At 47.8% G+C, this 23,393-nt stretch overlaps 1 protein-coding gene across 1 annotated transcript in view; it reads left to right on the top strand.

The window, feature by feature from the left end:
* SLCO3A1 (solute carrier organic anion transporter family member 3A1) overlaps nucleotides 1-20,808 on the top strand; it is a 154,537-nt gene extending 133,729 nt beyond the window's left edge. Inside the window, exons 5-10 of the mRNA XM_054169176.1 lie at nucleotides 1,300-1,464; nucleotides 3,555-3,753; nucleotides 4,831-4,969; nucleotides 9,782-9,957; nucleotides 13,147-13,211; nucleotides 20,377-20,808. Of these exons, the coding sequence (XP_054025151.1) occupies nucleotides 1,300-1,464; nucleotides 3,555-3,753; nucleotides 4,831-4,969; nucleotides 9,782-9,957; nucleotides 13,147-13,211; nucleotides 20,377-20,756 (1,124 nt within the window). The 3' untranslated portion in view covers nucleotides 20,757-20,808. The remainder of the gene's footprint in view (nucleotides 1-1,299; nucleotides 1,465-3,554; nucleotides 3,754-4,830; nucleotides 4,970-9,781; nucleotides 9,958-13,146; nucleotides 13,212-20,376) is intronic.
* The last annotated feature ends 2,585 nt before the right edge of the window (nucleotides 20,809-23,393 follow it).

Below are 23,393 nucleotides of genomic sequence, written 5' to 3'. Positions count from 1 at the left end.
TGCAGGGCACTCACTCAAGGGATCCATCCAGGAGGATCTTGACAGATTGGAGAAGTGGGCCAGTGACAAGTGCATGAGGTTAAACAAGTCAAAGTGCAAGGTCCTGCATCTGGGTCAGGCCAGTCCCAGGCACAAATCCAGGCAGAGTGGCTTGAGAGTAGCTCTGAAGACAGAGACTTGGGGGTGTTGTTTGCTGAGGAGCTCACCAGGAGCCAGCAGTACCCTCATGCAGCACAGAAGGCAGCTGTGTGCTGGGCTGCATCCAGAGGAGTGTGGGCAGCAGGGCAAGAGAGAGAATTCTGCCCCTTGACTTTGCTCTTATGAGATCCTACCTTGAATACTGTGTCCAGTTCTGGTGTCCCCAGCATGAGAAGGACACAGAGCTGTTGGAATGAGTCCAGAGGAGGCCACAAAGATGATCCAAGGGCTGGAGCACCTCTGCTGTGGAGGATAGGCTGAGGGTGCTGGGTGTGTTCAGCCTAGAGAAGAGAAGACTCCAGGGGGACCGCAGAGCTGCCTGCCAGTACCTGAAGGGATCCTACAGGAAGGCTGCAGAGGGACTTTTCATCAGGGTGTCCAGAGACAGGACAGGGTTTGAAGCTGAGGGAGAGCAGGGTTAGACTTCTTGGGAAGAAGTTCTTCAGTGTCAGTGGGAATGTGAAGGCTAATATGCTGCCCCAGGCATGTGATCCCTTGTGGCCATGGCCCCAAACCAAGCAGGAGAGTATAAGCCTGCACCCAGACATGCTGCAAGGTGTCCCTCAGCGAGTGACCAGTGTTACAAGGGAATAAGAAAATGAAGCAAATGTGGGTGTCTGGAGAAGGAAGGCCCAGGTGTGAGCTGGGGTAGCTTGTGTCTGAAGGCTTCCAAGAGCTTGCCTGGTGCTGAGTACAGTACTCAAGACACCATTGGCTGGCTCAGTATTGTTCCTGGGGAGCACATAAAGAAAGGAAAAGGAAAAAAGAGAATATTAGGCTTTGATTGACTTCCCCATGGGGGAAACAAAGGCAATATGGGAAAACACTCATCCTTCAACATCTCAAAGTCATCTGCAAGATATCAACATAGCGACAGGTGACTTCTTTTTACACCCTCCTGGTATCTTAGTCTTTATTTGACAGTGCTTTGGTGCTTCACTTTGTTCTGGTGTTGCCACGTTTCAAATGAGCTTCTCTGTGCAAAACAGAAAGCTGCTCCTGATTTGAAAGAGTTCATCCTGCAGGAAATCGGCAAAGTGCCTCCAGCACCTTGAGCAGAGCCTGCACAAAATCACCTCTCCCTTTTTTCCTCTCTTCTAGTGATCCCCAAAGTAACTAAGCACTTGCTCTCCAATCCTGTCTTCACCTGCATCATCCTGGCAGCCTGCATGGAGATCGCGGTGGTTGCCGGCTTTGCTGCCTTCCTGGGCAAGTACCTGGAGCAGCAGTTCAACCTCACCACATCATCTGCTAACCAGCTCCTGGGTGAGTAACCACATGGATGACCCCAAATCTCTGATGTCAAAGACATTTTGAAAGTGTTGAGCGTGGCTGGTACCCACAACCAGTCCCCCTGCTTAGGCTGCCCAGAGAAACTACTTGCCCTACTGCTAGAAATGTGTCCACAAGTGGGAGGGCTGGGGTCCAGCTGTGTCTTGGCTCCAGGGCCCAGAGCAGAACTCCAGCATCCTTCCTCCTTGACTGCACTCTCCACTGCAGCCTGCTTGCAGTCACTTCCTCTGTAGCTGGAGTTCTGTGAGCAATGGTATGAGCCAGCCAGGGTGTGGAAGACTGCCCTGAAGTACAGCAGAAATCTCAGCCACGCTGGGCTTTTTGGTTGCCCAACACTGCAGTAGCTTGCCAAGCAACAGGGCTGCTCATCAAACTGCTTGTCTTATGATTACCCCAGAGTTCATAGAATGGTTGGAAGGGACCTCCAAAGGTCATCCAGTCCGACCCCCTCTGCAGTCAGCAGAGCTATCCTCAACTAGATCATGTTGCCCAGAGCCCTACTGAGCCTCACCTTGAATATTTCCAGGCATGGGGCACCAACCACCTCTCCAGGCAACCCAGCCTACCTCCATTTGGAGTAAGAAGCCTCATTTCTCCTGCTGCTTCCTCCTTTCCCCTTGAGCTGGAAATAACAGGGTTGCAACCAGCAGCTCAGATACCTAAGCTAATGTGACTTGGTTGTCTTTCAAATGCCCCTTCTCTCTGACCACGCCATGCTGCTGCAGTCTCCCATGCATATATTTCTCAACAGGACAATGATGCACAGGCAGGATCTTCATTTATTTTCTCCTGCTGCTCATTCCCAAGCAGGCCCAGCCATTTGTTTACGATAGCCATTCCTTCAGCAGCACCCAATTAAGATCTGAGCAAGGTGATCTTGGATGATCTGCAACCACAGCTTGCCAGATGGGCAGCTGGCAGTGATCTGTCAAAAACTGGGACATTATGAAATGGGTGGATCTTAGTAGCAAAGTCAGGAGCTTGCAAGCTGCTATCCTCACAGTTACTTATTTTCCCCCAGAGCTGATTGGTATCTTCTGGCTTTGGCCGGGTTTTGCAAAAGAAACAATCCCCTGCAGTCAGTTTTGCCTTCCCTGGTGATACAGGAACTCAGCAGTGAATTGTAATGGGATGTGACAGAAGGGCAGAGGTCTCAGAGTTGTTTGGCTCTTCCATCTTTCCTGAAAAAAGCAAAGGCTTGGCAAAGGATAACAACTTCACTGTTGAACAACTGGGGGAAGGAAAACCACCACACTGGTGGGAGATGCCTGGGCAGTCAGCATGTGGGTACAGCTGGATGGTCAGCAAGGCGAGAATCACCTGTGAGCCAGGGCATGTCCTGCTTCTGACCTACCTGCCAGTGGGCAAGGAAACTTTGCTACATCTGCAGTCCTCACAATTTGTTCCATTTAAACAAAGCTGCTGCCAGATTTCCTATATGGCATTTATGGGAGTCCAGAAATGCCAGGACTTGGATGCACTTCTAAGCTCAGCCCAGGTAAGTAAGGTCTGGCAGCAAAGGGATGAAAGCAGACCCAGACAGGGTTAGTGTGATAATGCCTTTCTGTGCCTGGAAAATGAGTCACTGCTGGCAGTGATTTTGCATCTCACAGTTTAAGATTCTTTAAGGGAAACTTCCTATTTTCAAATGCAACTATTACCTGTTCTCTGAAGGTCAGGCTGCTGTGCAGTATAACAAACAGGGCTCATCCAAAGCCTCTAGACACCCTAGAAAATGCTTGTCTTGGTCTGCCAACTCTTGCAGGAAGCATTAGAGATGATGCTCCTTAGATTAAGGTGGACCAGTCTCAGCAATTTTGATGCCTTTCTCCAGTATGGACAAGAACTGGAAGAAGACCCCAGTTTGTTTGTGCAAGGCAACATACCCATTTGCATCTGTTCCTCTCCTTTTGGGCAACCCCAGCTTAGTGCTGCTCCAGTGGTTGATCATTGCAAGGTTTCCTCATGCTATCACACAGGTCTCTGCTGGAAGGTAAAAAGCAGCAGTAGCGTGGTTCACTGAGCCTCCCTCACACTTCTTGCTAACATTTTTCCTCTTGCAGGGATGACAGCAATCCCATGTGCATGTCTGGGCATATTCCTGGGTGGCCTCTTGGTGAAGAAGCTCAGCCTGTCGGCTCTGGGAGCCATCAGGATGGCCATGCTGGTGAACCTGGTGTCCACAGCTTGCTACGTGTCCTTCCTGTTCCTGGGCTGTGACACAGGACCTGTGGCAGGGGTTACTGTTCCCTATGGAAACAAGTAAGTCTCACACAGCCTCACCAACATAAACCACAGAGTCACAGAACATCAGGGGTTGGCAGGGGCCTCAAAAAATCATCCAGTCCATCCTCCCTGCCAGAGCAGGGTCACCTAGAGTAGGTCACACAGCAGTGCATCCAGACAGGTGGTTCTGAATGTCTCTGTAGAGACTGTCTGGGCAGCCACGTTATTGTCCTCAAATGCCATGTTGTTGTCCTCACCAAGCAGCCTTCAGACAACCATAGAGAGCAAGCCTGTAGAAGGCAATGTCATATGGGGCTCTCAGTTTGGGATGTTCTCCTGTCACTCACTGCTGTGAGAGCTGACAGCAGTTCCACTAAAATTGGTTGACCTGAGCTGAAAGGTGCCAGGCCTGATTCTGCTGCACCTGTGACCACCTCCTGTGTAGCATTGGATCCACAGAATCACAGAATGCTTTGGGTTGGAAGGGACCTTTAAAGGTCATCTTGTCCAACACATCCCCTCTCCACTGGTGTCTCCTGGCAGCAAGGGACACACATTTCTTTCTACATTGATTTAAGTGCCTGAGGGCAATCTGTAGAAGCAGGTTTTAGATGCCTGGAAATTCAGAGCTGGTGAGGAGAGGCCCATTTTAATGGGAGAAATGAGGCCCACGGTGCCCTGTAGCATTCAGAGGACTCAGATTTATTCTGTACTTCCTCTTCTGGTGCTCCTCAGTGTGCAGTGGCAGCTCTTCTGAAAAAGATGACAACTTGAGGCTCTTAGCTCTTCACAGTGACTGTTCTGGAAAAATACAGAGCCACCTTCATAACATCTCTCTGGGTTTCCTTGGAGCTTCCCATTGGGGTAACAAGGCAGCCTGAGCCTTGCATTAGGTTGCCTCTAGCAGACAGATAGTGGCCATGGCATTTCTGTCCCCATGGGGAGGCTGTAGCCTAGATGTCTGACAGCTGGGACCCAGAAAGCCTACCCACTGCTTCTGTCGTTTGTTTGCTTTAACTCTCCCCCTTCAAAGCCATCTTTGTGTGGCAGTGACTGGAAAAGTTGGCTGCTATCATCAAGCTGCTCATTAATTTCTTTCTGTTTCTCTTACAGCTCAACTCCAACCTCATCTCTGGACCCATATTCCCCCTGCAATAACAACTGTGAATGCCAAACTGATTCCTTCACTCCAGTCTGTGGGGCAGACGGGGTCACATACTTATCTGCCTGCTTTGCTGGCTGCAGCAGCACGGTGAGTGGCCTCTCCTCGGGACCTCGTGCCTGTAGGAAGGATTCAGTGAGTGCAAGGGGGTGAGGGTAGTGCATATCTGGCAGAGCAGCTCATCTGCAGCCAGCAGTGGTTCCTTGGGTGGGACTGAGCCACTGTCATTTTCCACTCTGTTGCATAAACACCTTCTGACTCCAGCAGCAGTCTGCCAGGGTCACACGTGGAGCAGGATGGGATTTCCCATCCTCCTCCTCTGGTCTTTCTCCTTGGCACAGAAGCAAGGAATACAATAGGAGAGCTGCACAGTTTTCTACTGGCAGAACCCAGATCCTCCTCAAACGCTCACTAGGCTGGGCTGGGGGACCAGCTTCTTTGTTGTCCTGCAGCTCCTTATCTCCTTGCTTCTCCACCAGCACATCTTTGCTCTGCTCAATCCTTTTTATTATCTTCCCTCCTGCTCTTTTCCTGAATCTGATTCCTAGACACATACAACCAGACCTTGGTTTATTCATCCTTGTTTGAATGTTCCTTCCACTCCTCTTGCTTCTCTCTCTCTCCCTGCTTTGCTCTGAGGCAGAGGCAAGAGCAGTTGTCAAGGGAGCAGAGACTTCTTCCAAAGACATTCTGCATTTTTCAGTTCTCCATATCTAAGAGTTTTATTTCTTTTAGAAAACTTAAAGACCAAACCTTCTCTGTGTAAAGATGTGGGGAATTTTTTTTTACAGTATCTTAAACCCCTGCTTTTGCCATTTTTTTGCTGCTGAAATGCTAATGTCCTCTGAGTTGCATTGAAAAAGAGTGCCTGCTGCCTCTGTGGGTAGGAATTGGTCCTCAATCTGTTCCTGGGGCTGTGCCAGGCATGGTGACCACTGCCACACTGCCTGCATGGAGCCCCTGGAAGGTCAGCCTGGTCACAGTGACCATTTGTGGCTGCAAAGACATCAGTGCTGACCACATCAATTATCCCTTCATTACTTCATTCTTTCTTTTTGAGGGGACATCAATCCTCCTTTCCTGCCCTAAAGAGAGAAACTGCCTATGAGTGTTGGTGAGCTGAGGTGCAAGCTTGCTGCTAGCAAGGGCAGCCTCACAGACCAGATCACCTGGGAGCTCCCCTTGCTTAAACCTCTGCTCTGCTCAGTTCCCACTCCTTGGAGTGTAGGCATCCCTTGAAATAACAGTTTCAAGGTACTTCCAGCAGCCCTGCAAGGGATTCCATGAGTGTGTGACACTTACCTCCTGCCCTTTTCCTCATCCCAACAAGAGACCAGCCAACACCTGGGGTGACAACATGATCGTTTTAACAAGAGCCCAGCTTGTACAGGGTGCACACAGTTCACTGAGTCCTCAGCAAGAACACAGCCAGAGTAGCCCATGGCTGGAATGACCTCACTGTGCAGTTCAAGGAAAGGTTCTGACTCCTCTGGAAGGGGCACAGTAATGAAAATTCAGCTCTGCTCCTTCAGTCTGCAGCTGCCTGACCTCATGCTCTGCAAGAGCGAATCTCTGAGCAGAAACCTCACTCTCCCTCCCCTCTCTCTTACTCATGCTTTCTTGCTTGGCCTTTTTTTTCCCCTTTTTGCCATCATCTTGGGGTTCTTTTCATCACTTTGTTTTGTAGGGTTTTTTTGCAGTAACATTTCAAACACAAATTAGTGAAGCAATAGCATCCTCTGGAAAGGGCCTTATGAAGAATTATGGACCAGTTTGGCCATACAATGGCCCTGAGGCAAAGCCAAATTGCCAAACCAGGTTTTAAACCCATAATCCAGGTAATGACCTGTCTAGAGGGTCTTGTGAATGTTATATGCTCGTGATGAGCCAAGGGTTGCATTTTACTGAGACATAAAATTCTCTGAATGCTTTATTTAACTTTACTACATTGGATGTTTCTGACTGCCTCTCTCCAGTTTTCCTCTGTGAACAATTTTGAAGAGCAATGTGTAGCTCACTTGGTATTTTCTTTTTCATTTCTCCTTTCTTACTGAGCTGCTTGCAGAGGTGCACCTGTCTGCCAGGCAGCTGTAGGGATATTGGTGCTGATAGGCAGAGCTCTGGCACCCTTAGGAATTTCTCTTTCAAGCCATTCCTGAGAGTGACCCTTGCCTATGAAGCCTTTGACCATGCATCTTTGTTTGTCTGATGTTGTTGCTTTTCTCACCCTTTTGGCTGGAGATGCATAAATTCCAGCCTGGCATTACTGCCTCCAGTTCTGGTGTCCCCAGCATGAGAAGGACACAGAGCTGTTGGAGTGTGTGCAGAGGAGGCCACAAAGATGATCCAAGGGCTGCAACACCTCTGCTGTGAGGATAGCCTGAGGGAGCTGGGGTTGTTCAGCCTGGAGAAGAGAAGACTCCAGGGGGACCTCAGAGCTGCCTTCCAATAGCTGAAGGAATCCTACAGGAAGGCTGCAGAGGGACTTTTCATCAGGATGTCTAGAGACAGGATAGGGTTTGAAGCCAAGGGAGAACAGGGTTAGACTTCTTGGGAAGAAGTTCCCAAGAGAGTGGTGAGACTCTGGAGCAGGTTGTCCAGGGAGGCTGTGGCTGCCTCCTCCCTGAGGGTGTTCAAGGCCAGGCTAGATGAGGCCTTGAGCAGCTGAGTCTAGTTGAGAATTGTCCCTGCCCATGGTAGGGAGGTTGGAGTAGATGATGTCTGATGTCCCCTCCAATCTAAACCATTCTATGATTACCATGCTGACCTTTCACAGCTGTGCACTGAATTACCAGCCTGTCCCTTCCATATCAGAGCCAGGGGGCAAAAAACTGCAATTAAAAGTATATATAATTTGCATACATAATTACTCCACACTCAAGATGCTGCTGAAGGATGCTGCACCTTTGCAGCTTCACAAGCTCACAGAAAATGTGGATGTGTAAGATGCTGGGCAGTGGGAGGCTGTGCTAATGTGTGGTAGAATGCAGTGAGGTTGCAGACAAGGGAATCTATAACAATTTGGCATGGGCAGCAAAAAGTTGCCTCTCCCCAGGACAAAGGTAAAACTTCATCTTTGATCTTTCCTTGTTTGATGTCTGTGAGTTGTACAGCATGTCAGGAATAAAAGATCAAAGATCTCCCTGGTAAGGATGAGGTGCAGCACTAAGCAGGCAGGTGTAGATACAAACTACTCCCACTGCTTTGGGCTGGCACCTTGGTGCCAAATGGTTGGACAAGCAGATCAAGGGCCAAATTTTCAGGCAGTGGAGATGGAGACCTGCCTTGTGGTTTGTCAAAACCCACACCAGTGGGAAGAGAATCTGCCTCACCACTACCAGAGACAGGTCCTTTCTCTCCATTGATGGGCCAGTTCTGCATGTTTGCTGTGGTTGGAATTTTGCCCCAGCGTTTTTCGGTGCAGGACTTGGATGGGTTTGAACCCAGAGGTTTGTGTCCAGGCTGGTTGCTAGCAGTGCACCGCAGTAAGAGCCAGAAACTACAAATTCCCATTGTCTCTGTGCAAACACCACCGCAGTGGTGCTAATTGTCACCTTCTCGAAGCCTTCAAGTGGCAGCTTCGAACTCAACAGCTCCGGAATTTGTTATGTTAATTACTGTTTGCCAGGCACAAAGGCACCTGCATGTCTCCTCCAGCTCTCCCGGACTTCTGCACTGCGGTCTCTCTTGGCCCCTGTGCACTTACTTGGAAGAAAATCATTTGACTCCTATGCAGAAGAAAGAAATTGGTGTCAGAAGGGCTGGAGTAGCATCCTGCAGATCCTTATCTTTGGAGGCAGCGAACCAGAAAGTGTGTTTTTGTAGGGTCCTGAGGGAAATCCAGCAGAAAAGCGAAGGAATTTCTGCTTGAAGTGGTGAAGGGGAAGAAGGGGGTGGAGCTTTAGCTGGTTTTCAATATGTTTTATTTTATGGCATTACTCCTCTTACAAAACATGTGACCTGCAAACCCAGCGGGCTGATGAAGACAAGCCATGAATCATTTATGATCCCTCCATTCTGAATTCGTTAAGGGATTTCTCGGTGCTGTTGTGTGCCTTAATTGCACTGACATCCCCCACTCAGAAATTCAGGAGGACAAGTTGGAAAAGAAGGAAAAAAGAAAGGGAAAAAAAAAAAAAAGTTAAAAAAATATCCCAAACAACCCCAAATCCCTAAATCTGTGACTGGCAAACAAAGCTGCTTTTCCCACCCTGCACTTGATGGAGAGATCAAAGAAAGATGCAGTTCCTCTCGGCCTCCTTCTGGTCACATATTGATAAAGTTTTCTCCTGCCCGACTTCGGCTTTTAGCTCAACACAAACCCCTCTGAACCAGATGTCATTTATTAGCCCCGTAGTGCATCTGAGTCCAGCAGTGCCTGTGCTGTCCAGCTGTGATAGTTCAGCTCTTGGTAAACCACAGCACCCATCCTGGATGGCTCTTTCCCGGAATTCAGGACCCTGGAAGCTGGCACCAAACCCACAGCCGAGAGCGGGGCTGCGGATTTACCTGCCTCTAATGTACTGCAGTTCAATTGCAGCGGCCGAGAGGGTGGAGGTAAATAAGAAAGTAATTAGAACCATAATTTGGGGATCTTCCTTGTCTCAGGGACACAGATTGTTTCTTTATTCTCCTCCAAAGGGGTATAACTTGGCAATAATTTTGTGGCAGTGACATTTATGGCAGAGACTTGAAAGGAGCAGAAGAAAAGAAACAAGCCGAGGGACAGCTTTCCCTTGCTGGTAGCATGCATCAGAGCTGAAATTCTTTCCAGCCCCCTCCGAGATGAGCACTTAGGAGTTACTGAGGACGCTGAGCTGCTGTTACCAAAGCCCTGCTGGAGTGGGTGGGTGGTGGGGACGGCGTCTCTGGGCTCTGCTGATCCCCTCTGCTCACCTGCAGAATCTGAGCGGCTGTTCGTGCCTCACCTCGCTCCCCGCCGAAAACGCCACCGTCGTTCCCGGCAAGTGCCCCAGCCCCGGCTGCGAAGAGGCCTTCCTGACATTCCTCTGTGTGATGTGTGTCTGCAGCATGATCGGGGCCATGGCGCAGACGCCCTCTGTCATCATCCTCATCAGGTGAGACGGCCGCCGGCAGGAACCCGTCGGTGCGGTGGGGCTGGGGCGGGGCATGGGGTACCGCTGGGGGCCAAGGGAAGGGCTCCTGTTCCTAGAGCCATGAAGGAGCTGACTCTCTGCTCAAGTCATCACAAAATCCTCTTTTGACCGAGCCTTCTGTGGCAGAGACACCTTGACGAAGATCAAAAGGTGCAGAACCTCCTTAGCAAACGAGGATCCATGGGCACAGGCTTTCTCATATGTTACAGCCCTTACATGCAGGCAGGAGCAGAGGATGTGAAAGCCCCAGTAGTCCTACCTGAATTTCAGCCCCATTGTTTCAAGTGTTGATTAAGCCATTTTCTCCCTAGGCCACCACTCTTTTGCTTGGTAGCACCTGGTTCATCCCTGGCATGGCCCCATGAAGTTCAGTGCCTGCAGCACTGACCTGTTAGAGAGAATATGGGAACTGCATGAGCACAGCTTTGGTAACATGGGAGTGAGGAGGGACTGGGCTTGCAAACCAAGAAGATCCCTGCAGGGATGCTACAAAGAAGGGTCCAGGGTGGTTGTTACCAAGGCTGGGATTAGCATACAAAGAGTAATACAGGTGTTCAAGTTCTAGTGCAGGTAGTAAGGATGTTCCAGCTACATCAGGAAAGGGGCAGAATTGTAGCCCCATGTTCTCAGCACATAATGGCCTCATAAGATACCTTTAGAGGTGTCTTGGAGATCATAGAAACTGCAGCAACAATGAAAGACTGCAGCAACATGAAAGACTGCAGCAAGGGCTACCTTTGGTGAATACCCCCATGGCTAGAGTTTAACTTCTCTCACCCTGGACCAAGTCCAAGAACAGAAGGAAGCTTGTAAGTCTGAAGGACATCTCTGAGTTGAACCAAAATGAATAGGTGAGCAAAAGTGGCTTATTCAAATAACTGACCTTGTGTTATTTCCAGACACATGGAACACTTCACCTTATGATATGCATATAGATCTCAGCCCACTTTGATCCAGAATTACTTATCTGTCCAGGCTGTCACTTGCTGAGAATAATAACCAGAGGCATAATAGCAGATCCATTCTGCTGCCTGGAAAATTCCAATAACATTCAATCAATAAGGTCCGTATTAGAAGCACACTCTTGAGTGGATTTTGGACAGAACAGCTCTGTGAGGGCATGTCTCCCTGCAGGATATGAAATGAGATATTCCACCCACTAGTTCATTTCTCTCTTTGCATCCACAGTAGCTAAGGGGAAATCAAATTTCTGGTGATAAATATTGTGGCAAAAGTAATTTGAAGTTTGAAGCTCTCTTTGTTCAAGGGAGCTGCCAGCACCTGTAGGATCCTGAATGGAGATGTCTTTGTGTCAGCTTCAAATGAGATAAACCAGTGGCCAGCCAGGAAGAAGAATACAGGGAAATAAGAAAAGTGAAGGGAATATTAAAAATGTTCAGCTCACAGCTGTAGGGAATAAACAGTTCACACATGCAAATAATTCTCCCCTCGGAATCACTGATAGCTACCAAAATTGCACAGGGAAGGGCTCTTCATCTCAGGCTCTTCTGCCAGCTGCCATCTTGGATTGCTAAAAGAAAGTTTTGGTGTCTAGAATCATAGAATCACTCAGGGTTGGAAGGGACCACAAGGATCATCTAGTTCCAACCCCCCTGCCTTGGGCAGGGACACCTCACACTAGATCATATGAGTATGTCCCTGGTGTCCATGGCAGTGACAAGTGCCTCTGGTTAGTTTAAAAATTAACTTGGGTGTCTACAGATTAGCTGTCTTGTTTAGGCACCTCATTTGTTCACTGCTGTAGCTGGTGAGAAAAGGAGATGCCTCCAGGTGGCAACTTTTGCTTCACCCTAAGGTGTGGGCATTTGCTTTGGTCTTACCTGCAAAAAGGTGGGCTGATGGACACCACTACTAATTAAAAACCCACTATTTCACATAGCCATCTACTTCTTTCCATAACATAAACTTTCATACTCCTGTTTCTTTCATTCTCCACCCTGCTGTAGAACCTTCTTGAGCCAAGGCATTAATCACTGGAACATTTTTCAAAGGGTAGATGTTTCATGGCATAAAGGCTTTCTGTCAAGCCTGGGAGTCTGCCTGAAAACTCTGCTGAAATGCAGCCAGAGGTGACAGGCTGCATGCAGGACTCATGGTATGAAATACCATGGCCAGTGTAATGTATGGTGTGACAGTCTGTCACATATGGGATGAGGGCAGGTGATCAGAATGTTCTTCTTAAAACTCATTTCTCTGTCTTTCTGCTTTGTTGCCTGATGCCCATCCAATGTATTTATATGGAGGACCACCACTGTCACTGTGGGGGCCACTAGCAGTGCTGCCTGCAGAGCTTTGTAAGGAACTCATAGAAGAGACAGCTTAGGCCTTCGAAGTTCCCCTGTGTGATGAATCTATTCATATGGGGATCAGTGTCCTGCTTTCCCAGCCTTTATGTACTGTGGGAAATAAAAATGCTATTATAAGGCTTAAGACCAAAGTGATGATTCCTGAAATTCCAGGGGCTTTGCTGTGCCTGCACCCAAGAGGATGACTTTTAGCCAGTAGCGTCCTCGAGCCAAGCAAATCAAAGCACCTTTGCAGCACAACACTAATGTGATAGAGTGAGTTGGGTTGGGTTTGTAGCAAAAAGCAGCAAAACCATTCTCTTCCCAGCATTAAAAAGTTCATATGCTAAAGTCATGCCCTTGAGAAGTAGTCTCCTTGAGCATGTCTCCCTGGGAGGCTTGACTGAACGAGCTGACTGAACCTCTTGGTCTGTCATCCTCCTTTCTCTCTCTTGTTCCCGGTCTTCTGGGAAGCCTCAGAACAAGAAGTTTTCTCTTCATCAGTTCTCAACAGCTGGAGCCTCGAAAGCATGATAGGGAGCTTGTAAATGATGATTTACTAGGCTGGGAATTTCATTCTTCCCCATCCAACAACAAGATTAGCTGTTGTTATTAATGACTTAGCTAAATTCCTGAACCCATCACCGCTGCAATTACTTTTAGGGCTGTAGGCAGTCCAGGCGAAGGAAGAAGAAGAAAGAAAAAATATCCCCATTAATGACTTTTCCAAGGGGTGGTGGTGGTGGTGGCATCCTGACTGACAGCAGAGAGTGGCCACAGGGGCTGTTAATCAAAGCACAACAAGAAGAATCGATTTCACTCTCTCCCTGCCTCCTCCCTACAGGACCGTGAGCCCCGAACTCAAGTCTTACGCTCTGGGGGTGCTTTTCCTGCTTCTCCGTTTGCTAGGTAGGTACAAAAGTTTTGTCTCCTCCTTCTCTACCTTTCCCTCCCTCATGGAAAAATGTATTTTTAACGTGCAAAAGTTGATTTCTACTCTGTGCACTGCTGTGGTTGTCTTGAGAGTGTGTGGTGGGTTGAAGTTTTCCCCCCAGCATTAACTTTGCCAGACCAATGCAGTTAGAAGCAAATGGAGGCTGTATTTACAAGCAAGAACTACACTCTACAATGGAGTGCAATGAATAGGTACAAAATATACAGGATTTGCAATATTGTACAGATAGTTACAATCAACAAACAACACCAAAATCCCCCTGGTCAGAAACCAGGGAAGCTGTTCCACTGCTTCCCCCTCCCCCTGTCCCACTAGAGAGAAAGGAGCAGAGAGAAAGCCGTGGGTTAGACTTAACTAAACAGCTCAGCCAAGGTCAGCCAACAGGCAGATAAGTCTCTCCCAAGCCAAGCAAGTAGAGAGATCAGAAAAGAAGAGAGAATAGTTTAGGTACAGCCTGTTCTGGGCCTCTCAATTTAAGAAGGACATTGAGGCTCTTGAACATGTCCAGAGAAAGGCAACAAGGCTGAGGAGAGGTCTCAAGCACAAGCCCTATGAGAAGAGGCTGAGGGAGCTGGGGGTGTTTAGCCTGGAGAAGAGGAGGCTCAGGGGAGACCTTCTTGCTCTCTACAACTACCTGAAGAGAGGTTGTAGCCAGGTGAGAGCTGGTCTCTTCTCCCAGGCAACCAGCACCAGAACATGAGGACACAGTCTCAAGCTGTGCCAGGGGAGGTTTAGGCTGGAGGCGAGGAGAAAGTTCTTCCCAGCAAGAGAGATTGGCCATTGGAATGTGCTGCCCAGGGAGGTGGTGGAGTCACCATCCCTGGAGGTGTTCACAAAAGGACTGGATGTGGCACTTGAAGCCATGGTTTAGTCAGTCATGAGGTGTTGGGTGACAGGTTGGAGTTGATCTCTGAGGACTTTCCCAACCTTATTGAGTCTATGTTGCATGGCAGATATTTACCCAATGAATTTGTTTAGCATAATCTTTTGTTTTTCCTTTTTACACCCAATGGTGATTTATTCCTCTTTTTTCTACTTCTCTGCTCAGAATCTGTAACTAGATTTTAAAGGCACAGCCTAAACCCACCACAGTGTGGTGGTCTGACCCAGCAGGGTCTGAGCGCCCTCTGTGAAGGCTCTCGCATCAAGGCTCTCGAAGGCACTTTTCCTGCCATTTGAATGGTGCTAATGGAAGAAAATGTGATATTGCTTGAGAAATGACCATTTCTGCCCTGGTCCCACGCAGCCACTTACTCTTCTGTAGCTGTTATTAACATGTCAGCAGCATGCAAAATCGCTGCTGTGTTGCCTGCTGCTGAAGCAGAGGGATGTGTGCTTTCATCCTTCCTTCAGGGACAGGATCTGTGTTCCATGGGGTGTTTGTCCTCTCCTTTAGGTCTCTTGGAAAGGGAGACAGTGAAATGAGCCAGGCTGAGTCCTTGTATCCTCCTGTGGGTTAACATCATATTAGCATGCACATGGCCTTTCCTCTGGTCCAGTGTGTGCTCCTCATGTGTGAATTGAACGGACACCCTGAGCTGTTACTCAAGCACTTGTTGTTTTCTGGGTGGAAGAGTTTTTTTCCTCTTTTGAAGAGGTGGCTCTGTATTTTAAAGCTTCTGTATTTCTGCTCATTAATATCAATGATTCAGAGCAAAATCCTCTCTGATCCATCACTGTGTGGGTCCAGCTCAAGGATGAAGTTTTCCCCATGTTGGGGAGGGGGAATTTACTTCTGGATTTTTTACAGCAGGGCACAAGCAATACTTTGCCTGAATGACCACCCTGGTGTCAAAGAAATGAGCTGGAGAGTGAAAAAAACAGCTCAGAGGTTGCAGCAAGGCACTAGAAAGTAGGGGACCAAAAATCCAACAGTACCATTCATTGCTTTGAATAAATGCTCTCATTTATTTACTCATGCTGTTTGTAATGCCTTGTTCCCCATTAGCTGGAATTAATGTGGTGGTCCCAGACCAGTTTATGATAAAGCCAGTTGGGGTTTCATTACTTTTGCTGAAGCAACTGCAGTCATAAAGAAAATTCCTTCCAGTGATTTTATCTAGAGCTCAGATAGCTCAAAGGGAAGCTTTTGGGTTGACATAGGTCAGCTCTGGTTCAAGCCTTGCAGAGACAGCTTTTTCTTTAGCAGTTGGGGCTGCTCTCAGGCTTTGGCTTGTCTTCAGCTCTCATTGGCTGAATGTGAATTGTCAGCAGGCAAGTGAGCAAGGAGGGTGGCTGTGAGCATTGTTGTTCCCAGAGGAAAAAAAACCCCACTTGAGGGTAAAGGGTTTCACTCTTTTCCTTTTGGTTTTTTTTTTCCCCCTTCAAAGCAGAGAAACCTCCTGAGATAGTGGCATCTTGAATTCCTTCCAAACCAGGCTCAGGTCTGTACACTGAAGCTGAATAGAATCATAGAATCAACAAGGTTGGAAAAGACCTCAGAGATCATCAAGTCCAACCTATTACCTAATACCTAACACCTCATGACAACTAAACCGTGGCTTCAAGTGCCACATCCAATCCTTTCTTGAACACCTCCAGGGATGATGACTCCACCAGCTCCCTGGGCAGCACATTCCAATGGCCAATCACTCTTAATAGGTTTGGGTTTGTCTTGCAATGCAGCCCCCACAGTAAGAATTTAAACTCAGGTCGTTGCATGTTGCTCTGTCACAAAGGAATTCCCATGAAATAAGACAAAGCATCCTGAAGCATGTCAGCAGAGGAGCTTACACCCACAGAAGATGAAGAGAAAGGTACTTTTCAATATGAGCAAGGGTAGCCAAATTTTGCCCTTAACAACTTGAGGTTTGAGAATAGCTCCACTGATTTATTTTAAAAGCTTTTCAGTTCACCTTTAAGCTTTGACTTAAGAGGAGAGTGATAATAGCTGCTTCTTGAACCAAAGGAGGGTATTAAATACAGGGAGGATGAGACCCGGAGGTGCAATCCTAGCTAATAGATTTCAGTAAGGCAGAAGCAGCTTTTTTTTCTACAGCCCTGTAGTTTCTGCAATAATATATATACACATATATATATATATATATCAGAAATTTCTGCAGCACTTTGCAGTAAGAGCTCAAACATGATTGAATCTCTTTAATATTCACTGTAATAACATGAAACAAGACTGAACACTCCTGGTGTCCTCCTGGATGCATTATCTTGTTCCATAGGAATTCTTCTGTGAAAGGGCAGCATAAGTTTCCTCCTTTGCAGTTGCTCCAAGAAGAGGTACAGCAGTGCTGTTGGAGCCCAAAGGTTTGGATTGGAAATGTCTGCAATGGCAAAGAGATTTAGACTTGCGAGATCCCAGACCCATCATTTCTGGATGGTGTTCACCATGCATTCTAGCAAAGCCTCTGCTTAGCAGGGTGCTTCCTTTTGTTTTTCTTCCAAGCCCATGTTGCTGTCTCCCTTCTCCCAACACGACAAAGGCATGTGTTTCTCTCAGAAGGACTTCCTAGCCTCTGGTGGAGCCCTTTAACTCCCATGTCTCACAGGGTCTAGGCACTGAGTTGGTGCTGTCACTTGTCCTCTCCTCTGGTAAATATGAACTGAAACACCCACTGGTTCCTTAGAAGTTTTTCACACACCTGTGTCTGCATCCATATAGGTATGGCTTTGGAGTTCAGGTAAGCAGGCTCTTCTTCGAGCCTTATGAAGAGTTGTTTCACAAGAAGACTGATGAATGACTGGCACAGGTTGCCAGAGAAGGTGGCAGAAGCCCTGTTCCCAGACACATTCAAGGTCAGATTTGACAGGGCTCTGAGCAGCCTGCTTTAGTTGGAGATGAGAGCAGCCCTGCAGAAAAGGCCTTGGGGATGCTGGTGGATGAGAAGCTGGACATGAGCTAACACTGTGCCCTGGAGCACCTCTGCTATGAGACAGGCTGAGGGAGCTGGGGTTGTTCAGCCTGGAGAAGAGAAGACTCCAGGGGGACCTTGATGCTGCCTTCCAGTACCTGAAGGGATCCTACAGGAAGGCTGCAGAGGGACTGTTTGCAAAGGCCTGCAGTGACAAGATGAGGGACAGTGGTTTTGAGAAGAGTAGCTTTAGATTTGGATTTTAGATTACTAGATTTGGATGTGAGGAGCAAGTTCTTTGCTATGAAGGTAGTGGAACGCTGAAACAGGTTGCCCAGGGAAATAGTTGAGGCCCCACCCTGGAGATGTTCAAGTTTAGACTCAATCAGGCTCTGAACAACCTGATCTAGTAGAGGATTGTCCTTGCTCACTGCAGTGGGCTTGGGCTGGATGACCTTTGGAGATCTCTTCCAACCCAAACCATTCTATGACTCTGATTTTCAGGACAAATTATCTTGAAAACGTGGAAAGCCGTCTGAAGCCAGCAGATGGGGATGATGGCTCTCTCTGAAGTTCAGCCTATACATCTTCAAAGCTGTGTATCAGCATCTCAGCATGTTAGCCAGTAGGGGCTCATACTTCAAAATGCTGCTCCAAATGCAGTTCTTGCTTAGTCCAGAAAGCATGTGGCTCCTGCCTCCTTGGCCACTGCCAAAGCTGGACGTTTCCCGCTTAGGTGGCACCCAGCAGTGGTGCACAACTGGGCACACAAACTGCATTCAGCAGCTTTTTTTTTCTGTCAGGAGCCCAGCTGCATTTTGAAATTCCAAGTTGAGTGTGTGGTTGTCCACAGGCTTAAAAAAAACCACCCCAAACCAATCAACCAAACCAAACCCCCACCAGCCTGGAGTTTCCAGCCACTGAAATGAGAGGCAGGGAGCTGACACTGACATTTTCCTCCAGAACATAATCAGGTTTTGAGATGTGATGGCTGGAACTAGTGTGGCTTTTCCATCATCTGTTTTTGTCTACTACATTTGTGCTATTAATGAGTGGTTAAAAGGAGTACCACGAGCCCATATAGCCTTTCTTAACTCCTGCATTTATTAACATACAAGGGAGATCAAACAAAATCTGCAGAGCACCAGTCACTGACAAAATAAAATGAAGACATCTGAGGTACCACAGGGAACAGTGAAGACAAGCAATTTATTTGTAGTCTTAGGATGTGTGTCATGGATGTCACTATTTGTTCATGAGGAGCTGCAGGAAGGTATCTTTCCTTTTTTCTTTTTGTGTGGAAATCCAGGTTAATGATGAAACTGGATCCTAGATAAAACACTTCTCTGTCTGCAAACTGCAGGCTTTGTGTCTGTTTGTCAGTGTGTGTATTTATAGTCTCAGGCAGCACAGCACCTACAGCTGCAGTGATGCTGCTGAGGGCATGTTGTGCCTACCTGCTGTTGGATTTCAGCAGACACCACGCTCTCCTTTGCTTGCTCTCTTCACCTGCAGCAATGATTATATCAGTCAAGGGGTTTTCCAGGGGTTTATCCACTCCCCCCTCCCCCCCATAAATACAGCAGGAGGAAGAACTGTAGGATGTGTAGAACAGCCACATTTTCTTCTGAGTGCTGCACATTCAGTGGTCCTGTGCAGAGTGGGGAGTGCAAAGCTGGCGACCACCGTCAGGGTAATGGGAAATGGGGGTGGGGGGGCTCTGCAATATCCCTGTAGGATGGGGATGAGCAGAGAAGGAAAACTTCACTTGTATTAGTTAAATGAGATTGGAGTGATTGTTTTGCTGTAAGAGTGCAGCTCTGCTGCAGTCTGTGATGGAGAAATGCTTATCAGTAGTTAGCTGCAGTGGCTGTGGGAGAGTCCTGCTGTGATATTTCATTTAGTGGCGAAATCATCCCTGCTTTTCAGATTTAAACTTTGACATCTGTCAGAGGCCATTGTTTATTTTCCTTAGACCCAGAGAAAACTTTCTTCTGTGTCAGGGAAAGGTGCAAAACTAGACCTCAATGCCTCAGCAGATGTCATAGGATTCCAGAGCTTGACATCCTTCAGGTGAACACCCCAGAGTGCTGAATTGCCAATATCTAAACAGAGCAAGCTGCGAGGCTGCCCTCCTCCTCTTTCATTTACCCCTCCACTCAGTCTCATTAGGCAAATGAGAAGCTTAATAAAAGCCACTTAAACTTGAGAAAAATCCTTCCTGCTTGTTGGTATCAGCAGGAATGTCGTCTGTAGATGTCAAATCCGAGCTAAAAACTCATCCACAGACTTTGTTTAGGTCGATTTAAAACGTTAAAGCTTAGAGTCACAGCCTGCAGCTGGGACCATTAACTTTGATAAAGCATCCTCTCTTCCCATTCTCTGTCATAAAGACCATGAAAACATACAACCACAGAATTGTCAGGGTTGGAAGGGACCTCAAGAATCATCTAGTTCCAACCCCTGCCCTGGGCAGGGACACTTTCTGCTAGATCAGGATGCCCAGAGCCACTTCCAGCCTGGCCTTAGTAAATTCCAAGGATGGGGCTTCCACCACCTCTTGGGGCAACCTCTGCCAGTGTCTGTATCCCATAGAAAAGCTACCCAGACCTCCTGACCACAACAAACAAGGTCTACATTCATTCTCAGGGAGAAACAAGCTCACAGGCTATTAGGGGTTGGAAGGGACCTCTGAAGATCTTTCAGTCCAACCCCACTGCCAGAGCAGGACCATAGAATCTAGTGTAGGTCATACAGGAATGCCTCCAGGCAGGGCTTGAAAGTCTCCAGAGAAGGAGACTCCACAACCTCCCTGGGCAGTCTGTTCCAGGGCTCCATCACCCTCAGTGTAAAGAAATTTCTCCTCCTGTTGAGGTGAAACCTTCTATGTTCAAGTTTGTGTCCATCATTCCTTGTCTTATTACTGTGCACCACTGAAAAGAGCTTGGCCCTCTCCACTTGGCACCCAGCCCTCAGCTATTGATAGACATTGATCAGATCCCCTCTCAGTCTTTTCCTCTCCAGACTAAACAGCCCCAGGGCTCTCAGTCTCTCTTCATGGAGGAGATCCTCATAGTCCCCTAATCATCCTCGTGGCTCTCCATTGGACTCTCTCCAGCAGATCCCTGTCTCTGCTGCACTGGGGAGCCCCAAACTGGACACAATATTCCCGGTGTGGTCTCAGCAGGGCAGGGCAGAGCGGGTAGCAGAACCTCCCTGGCCCCGCTGGACACGCTTTCCTCGCTGCACTCAGCAAAGCCACTTTGGTGCCCCTACAGCCCTGCCTGATGACGTGTCTCTCTTCTTTCGGCAGGTTTTATCCCACCCCCGCTGATCTTCGGGGCGGGCATCGACTCCACCTGCCTGTTCTGGAGCACGTTCTGCGGGGAGCAGGGAGCCTGCGCGCTCTACGACAACGTGGTCTACAGATACCTGTACGTCAGCATCGCCATCGCCCTCAAGTCCTTCGCATTCATCCTGTACACCACCACCTGGCAGTGCTTGAGGAAGAACTATAAAAGATACATCAAGAACCACGAAGGTGGTCTCAGCACTAGTGAGTTTTTTGCCTCTACTCTCACCCTAGACAATCTGGGGCGGGACTCGGTGCCCCCAAACCAATCACATAGGACAAAATTTATCTATAACCTGGAAGATCACGAGTGGTGTGAAAATATGGAGTCTGTTTTATAGTGACTGTGGAGGGGCGAACTGCATCGACATCTCGAGGGTCCTTTTTGGTGAGAGCGAGACGAGGTCACGGACGGCGAAACACAACTGCGAAAGGGCAACGGCCACGCAGGGAACTTTGGGCTTTTTCTCCGAGTCGGACCCAGCCGGGATTCTGGAGAGCAACATCTTCTCATGGGATCGCTTGTGACATCCTGCAGGGGGCTGGGGAAAGCGGGGGGCCGCTGTGGCTGGGTGCCAGCCCCTTCGATGACAGTACGCGCTTCCAAGACGGGCATCTGCGGAGGGTCACGGGACAGCTCGGCAAATGGGCTTGGGCATGAGGCGTGGGGAAAGCGAGGTGATACCAGCCAGGTGGTAACAGCAGTGCTGGAATAGGTGTCTGCAGTTGCAAACAGGGTCCCAGGGATCCGCGGAGCGGGCGGCATGGGCTTGAAGGGTTAGCCAGTCTGGGTGCTGTTCAGACACGCTGCGCTCTGCGGTGGCAAAGAGGGAGCGGCGCTGGAGTAGTTCCACCAGTCACACTCTGTCACCAGCCTACCAGTCCACAATAAATACCTTGAAAGATGCTGGAAGCCTTCCAGGCTGCGAGCAATGCTGTCAGAGGTATCCAAGTCCTTCCAGCCGAGGCTTGTTCACAGATTGCAGCTTTGTGGCTGTCTGTGAATAGCTGTGCTCAGATCTCTCCAACCCAGTAAAGTTCAAGGCTCACACTTTGCCAAACGTGCTGTCATTTTTAAGGGGGGATGAATTCCAAATGCTTGTCTCTGTAGTCCTCTAATAAGATGGGGGGTTTTTTTAATTAATTATTTTATTATTTAAACTTACTTTCCAATCTATGTTAACCCTTAAATCACTGACACTTCCCCTTCCCCCCCCATAGGCAAGAGTCATTCACGCTAGTTCGGGGAAGGATCCGGTTTTAAGTCCCCCAAACACGACGTGACTCAAGGGGTTTGTTTAATCCTCTGCAGTTTGGGGTTGGTTTGGGGTTGTGTTTTTTTATCCATCCATAAGCCTTCATTCTAAGATGCTACCAAGCCAATGAAGACACATAATGTGTTTTTTAAAGAAAGAGAACAAATGCACTGTGTCTCTAGGAAAACAATTGTCAGTTGGAGAGGTAATGTGATGATTTGCATAATATAGTTTTGGGGGATTTGGGGTTGGTTTTTTTTGGTTTCATATTCTATGTGACTCAGTGAATTACATATATATGGAGAGGCTGTTTATCTTCTCTCCAGTTTTTAAAGATATATATAGATATATATAGATATATATATATAATTTGCAATCTAGAAATTGTGTGGTGGATGTTTTCTTTAAAGTGTGTGTGTGTGTGTGTGTCCAGGATGAAAGGAATTCTGACTTTCATCCTGCAACCCACATAATTCATTTTTTCCTTTGTTTCTTTCTTTGTTTTGTTTTGTTTTGTTTTTTTTCACCTGAGAAATTCCACTGATTTCAGTGGAAGCTGTGTGGAAGAAGGTGGAATACTCTCCCCGCCTCCTGGAGGCCCTTAGATGTGCAAATAGTGTTCCTATGGAAGGCTGGGTTATGGGAGCAGAGGCTGGCCAGCATCGAGCACCTCTGAAATTTTCATTCAGATCCTCCAGAGGCTCCCATGCAGGAGCAGGTTTGGCCTTTGCAGTGCAGCCTGTCGAAGCATGGGGAAGCTTTCATCTGATTCCAAGCAGCATTAGGTCAGCCTTGCTTTGCAGGCAAGTTTTTCTTTCCCAAAACATTCCTGCTGGGAAGCAATTCAGATTGGTCGCGTTTGAGTTTTTTCCCCAGGACCCAGACCCATTTCCAATGGACTAAATGTCAGAGGGGGTTTAAGGGTTGCCATCATCATCCAGAAGCTCTTTGGTTTGTATTTTGAAGCTGTTGTGAACATGCAGATGTTCAGAGAAGTAACCTGGCGTGGATGCTGGATGTCATCATTTCCACGCAGCTGGTGCGGAGGGGCTGATCTTCCCCAGGTCCTTTGTCCATTGCAGGCAGTGGACACCCCAGAGCTGGCACAATTACAGAAGGTTGATAACTTGCCACTCATGTTCAAACTCTTTTTAGCAGACTTGGCTCTTACCTGGGCATTAAAACATGGGTGTGGGCTATCAAAATGCTTCCACTTGACTTCCCATGTGTTTGTCTTTTATGCACAGCACCAATAAGGGCAAAAAAAAACCCCCAACCAAACCAAAAAGGGTATCTCAAACAAACCCCCACTGTGCCAAATACTCAGCAGATGTTGTAACTGCAGATATTAGATTCTTGGTTTTCCAACCTGTTAAGAATCACTTGATTAATGAAGGATTTTAAGGAGAAAGAAGCAGAAGAAAGAAAAGTTATTAAGCTGTGCAGTGCCATTGTTATGTCGGGTGGTAAATGATGCTCTTTAGCCTATTAGATTGCTTTAGAATAATCCTGTCTGCTAAAACAGAGCTACTGCACCCATAAAACAATGAATCTGAAAAAAAAGGCACAGGGTGCAGAACTGTCTCATAAAATATGGATAATTGTCAAGTATGAGCCTTTGAAATGGCTCGGTACAGTTCTCTCCGCTCTGCAGATTTATTACTTAGACTGCTGTCTTTTCAAATGTTAGCTCATAATTTCCTACCCTACACACACATCCAG

The sequence above is a fragment of the Dryobates pubescens genome, chromosome 17, assembly GCF_014839835.1.
Source record: "Dryobates pubescens isolate bDryPub1 chromosome 17, bDryPub1.pri, whole genome shotgun sequence".
NCBI classification, from domain to species: Eukaryota; Metazoa; Chordata; class Aves; order Piciformes; family Picidae; genus Dryobates; species Dryobates pubescens.
The sequence above is the reverse complement of the archived record's forward strand: the minus strand, read 5'-3'. Positions and strand labels throughout refer to the sequence as shown.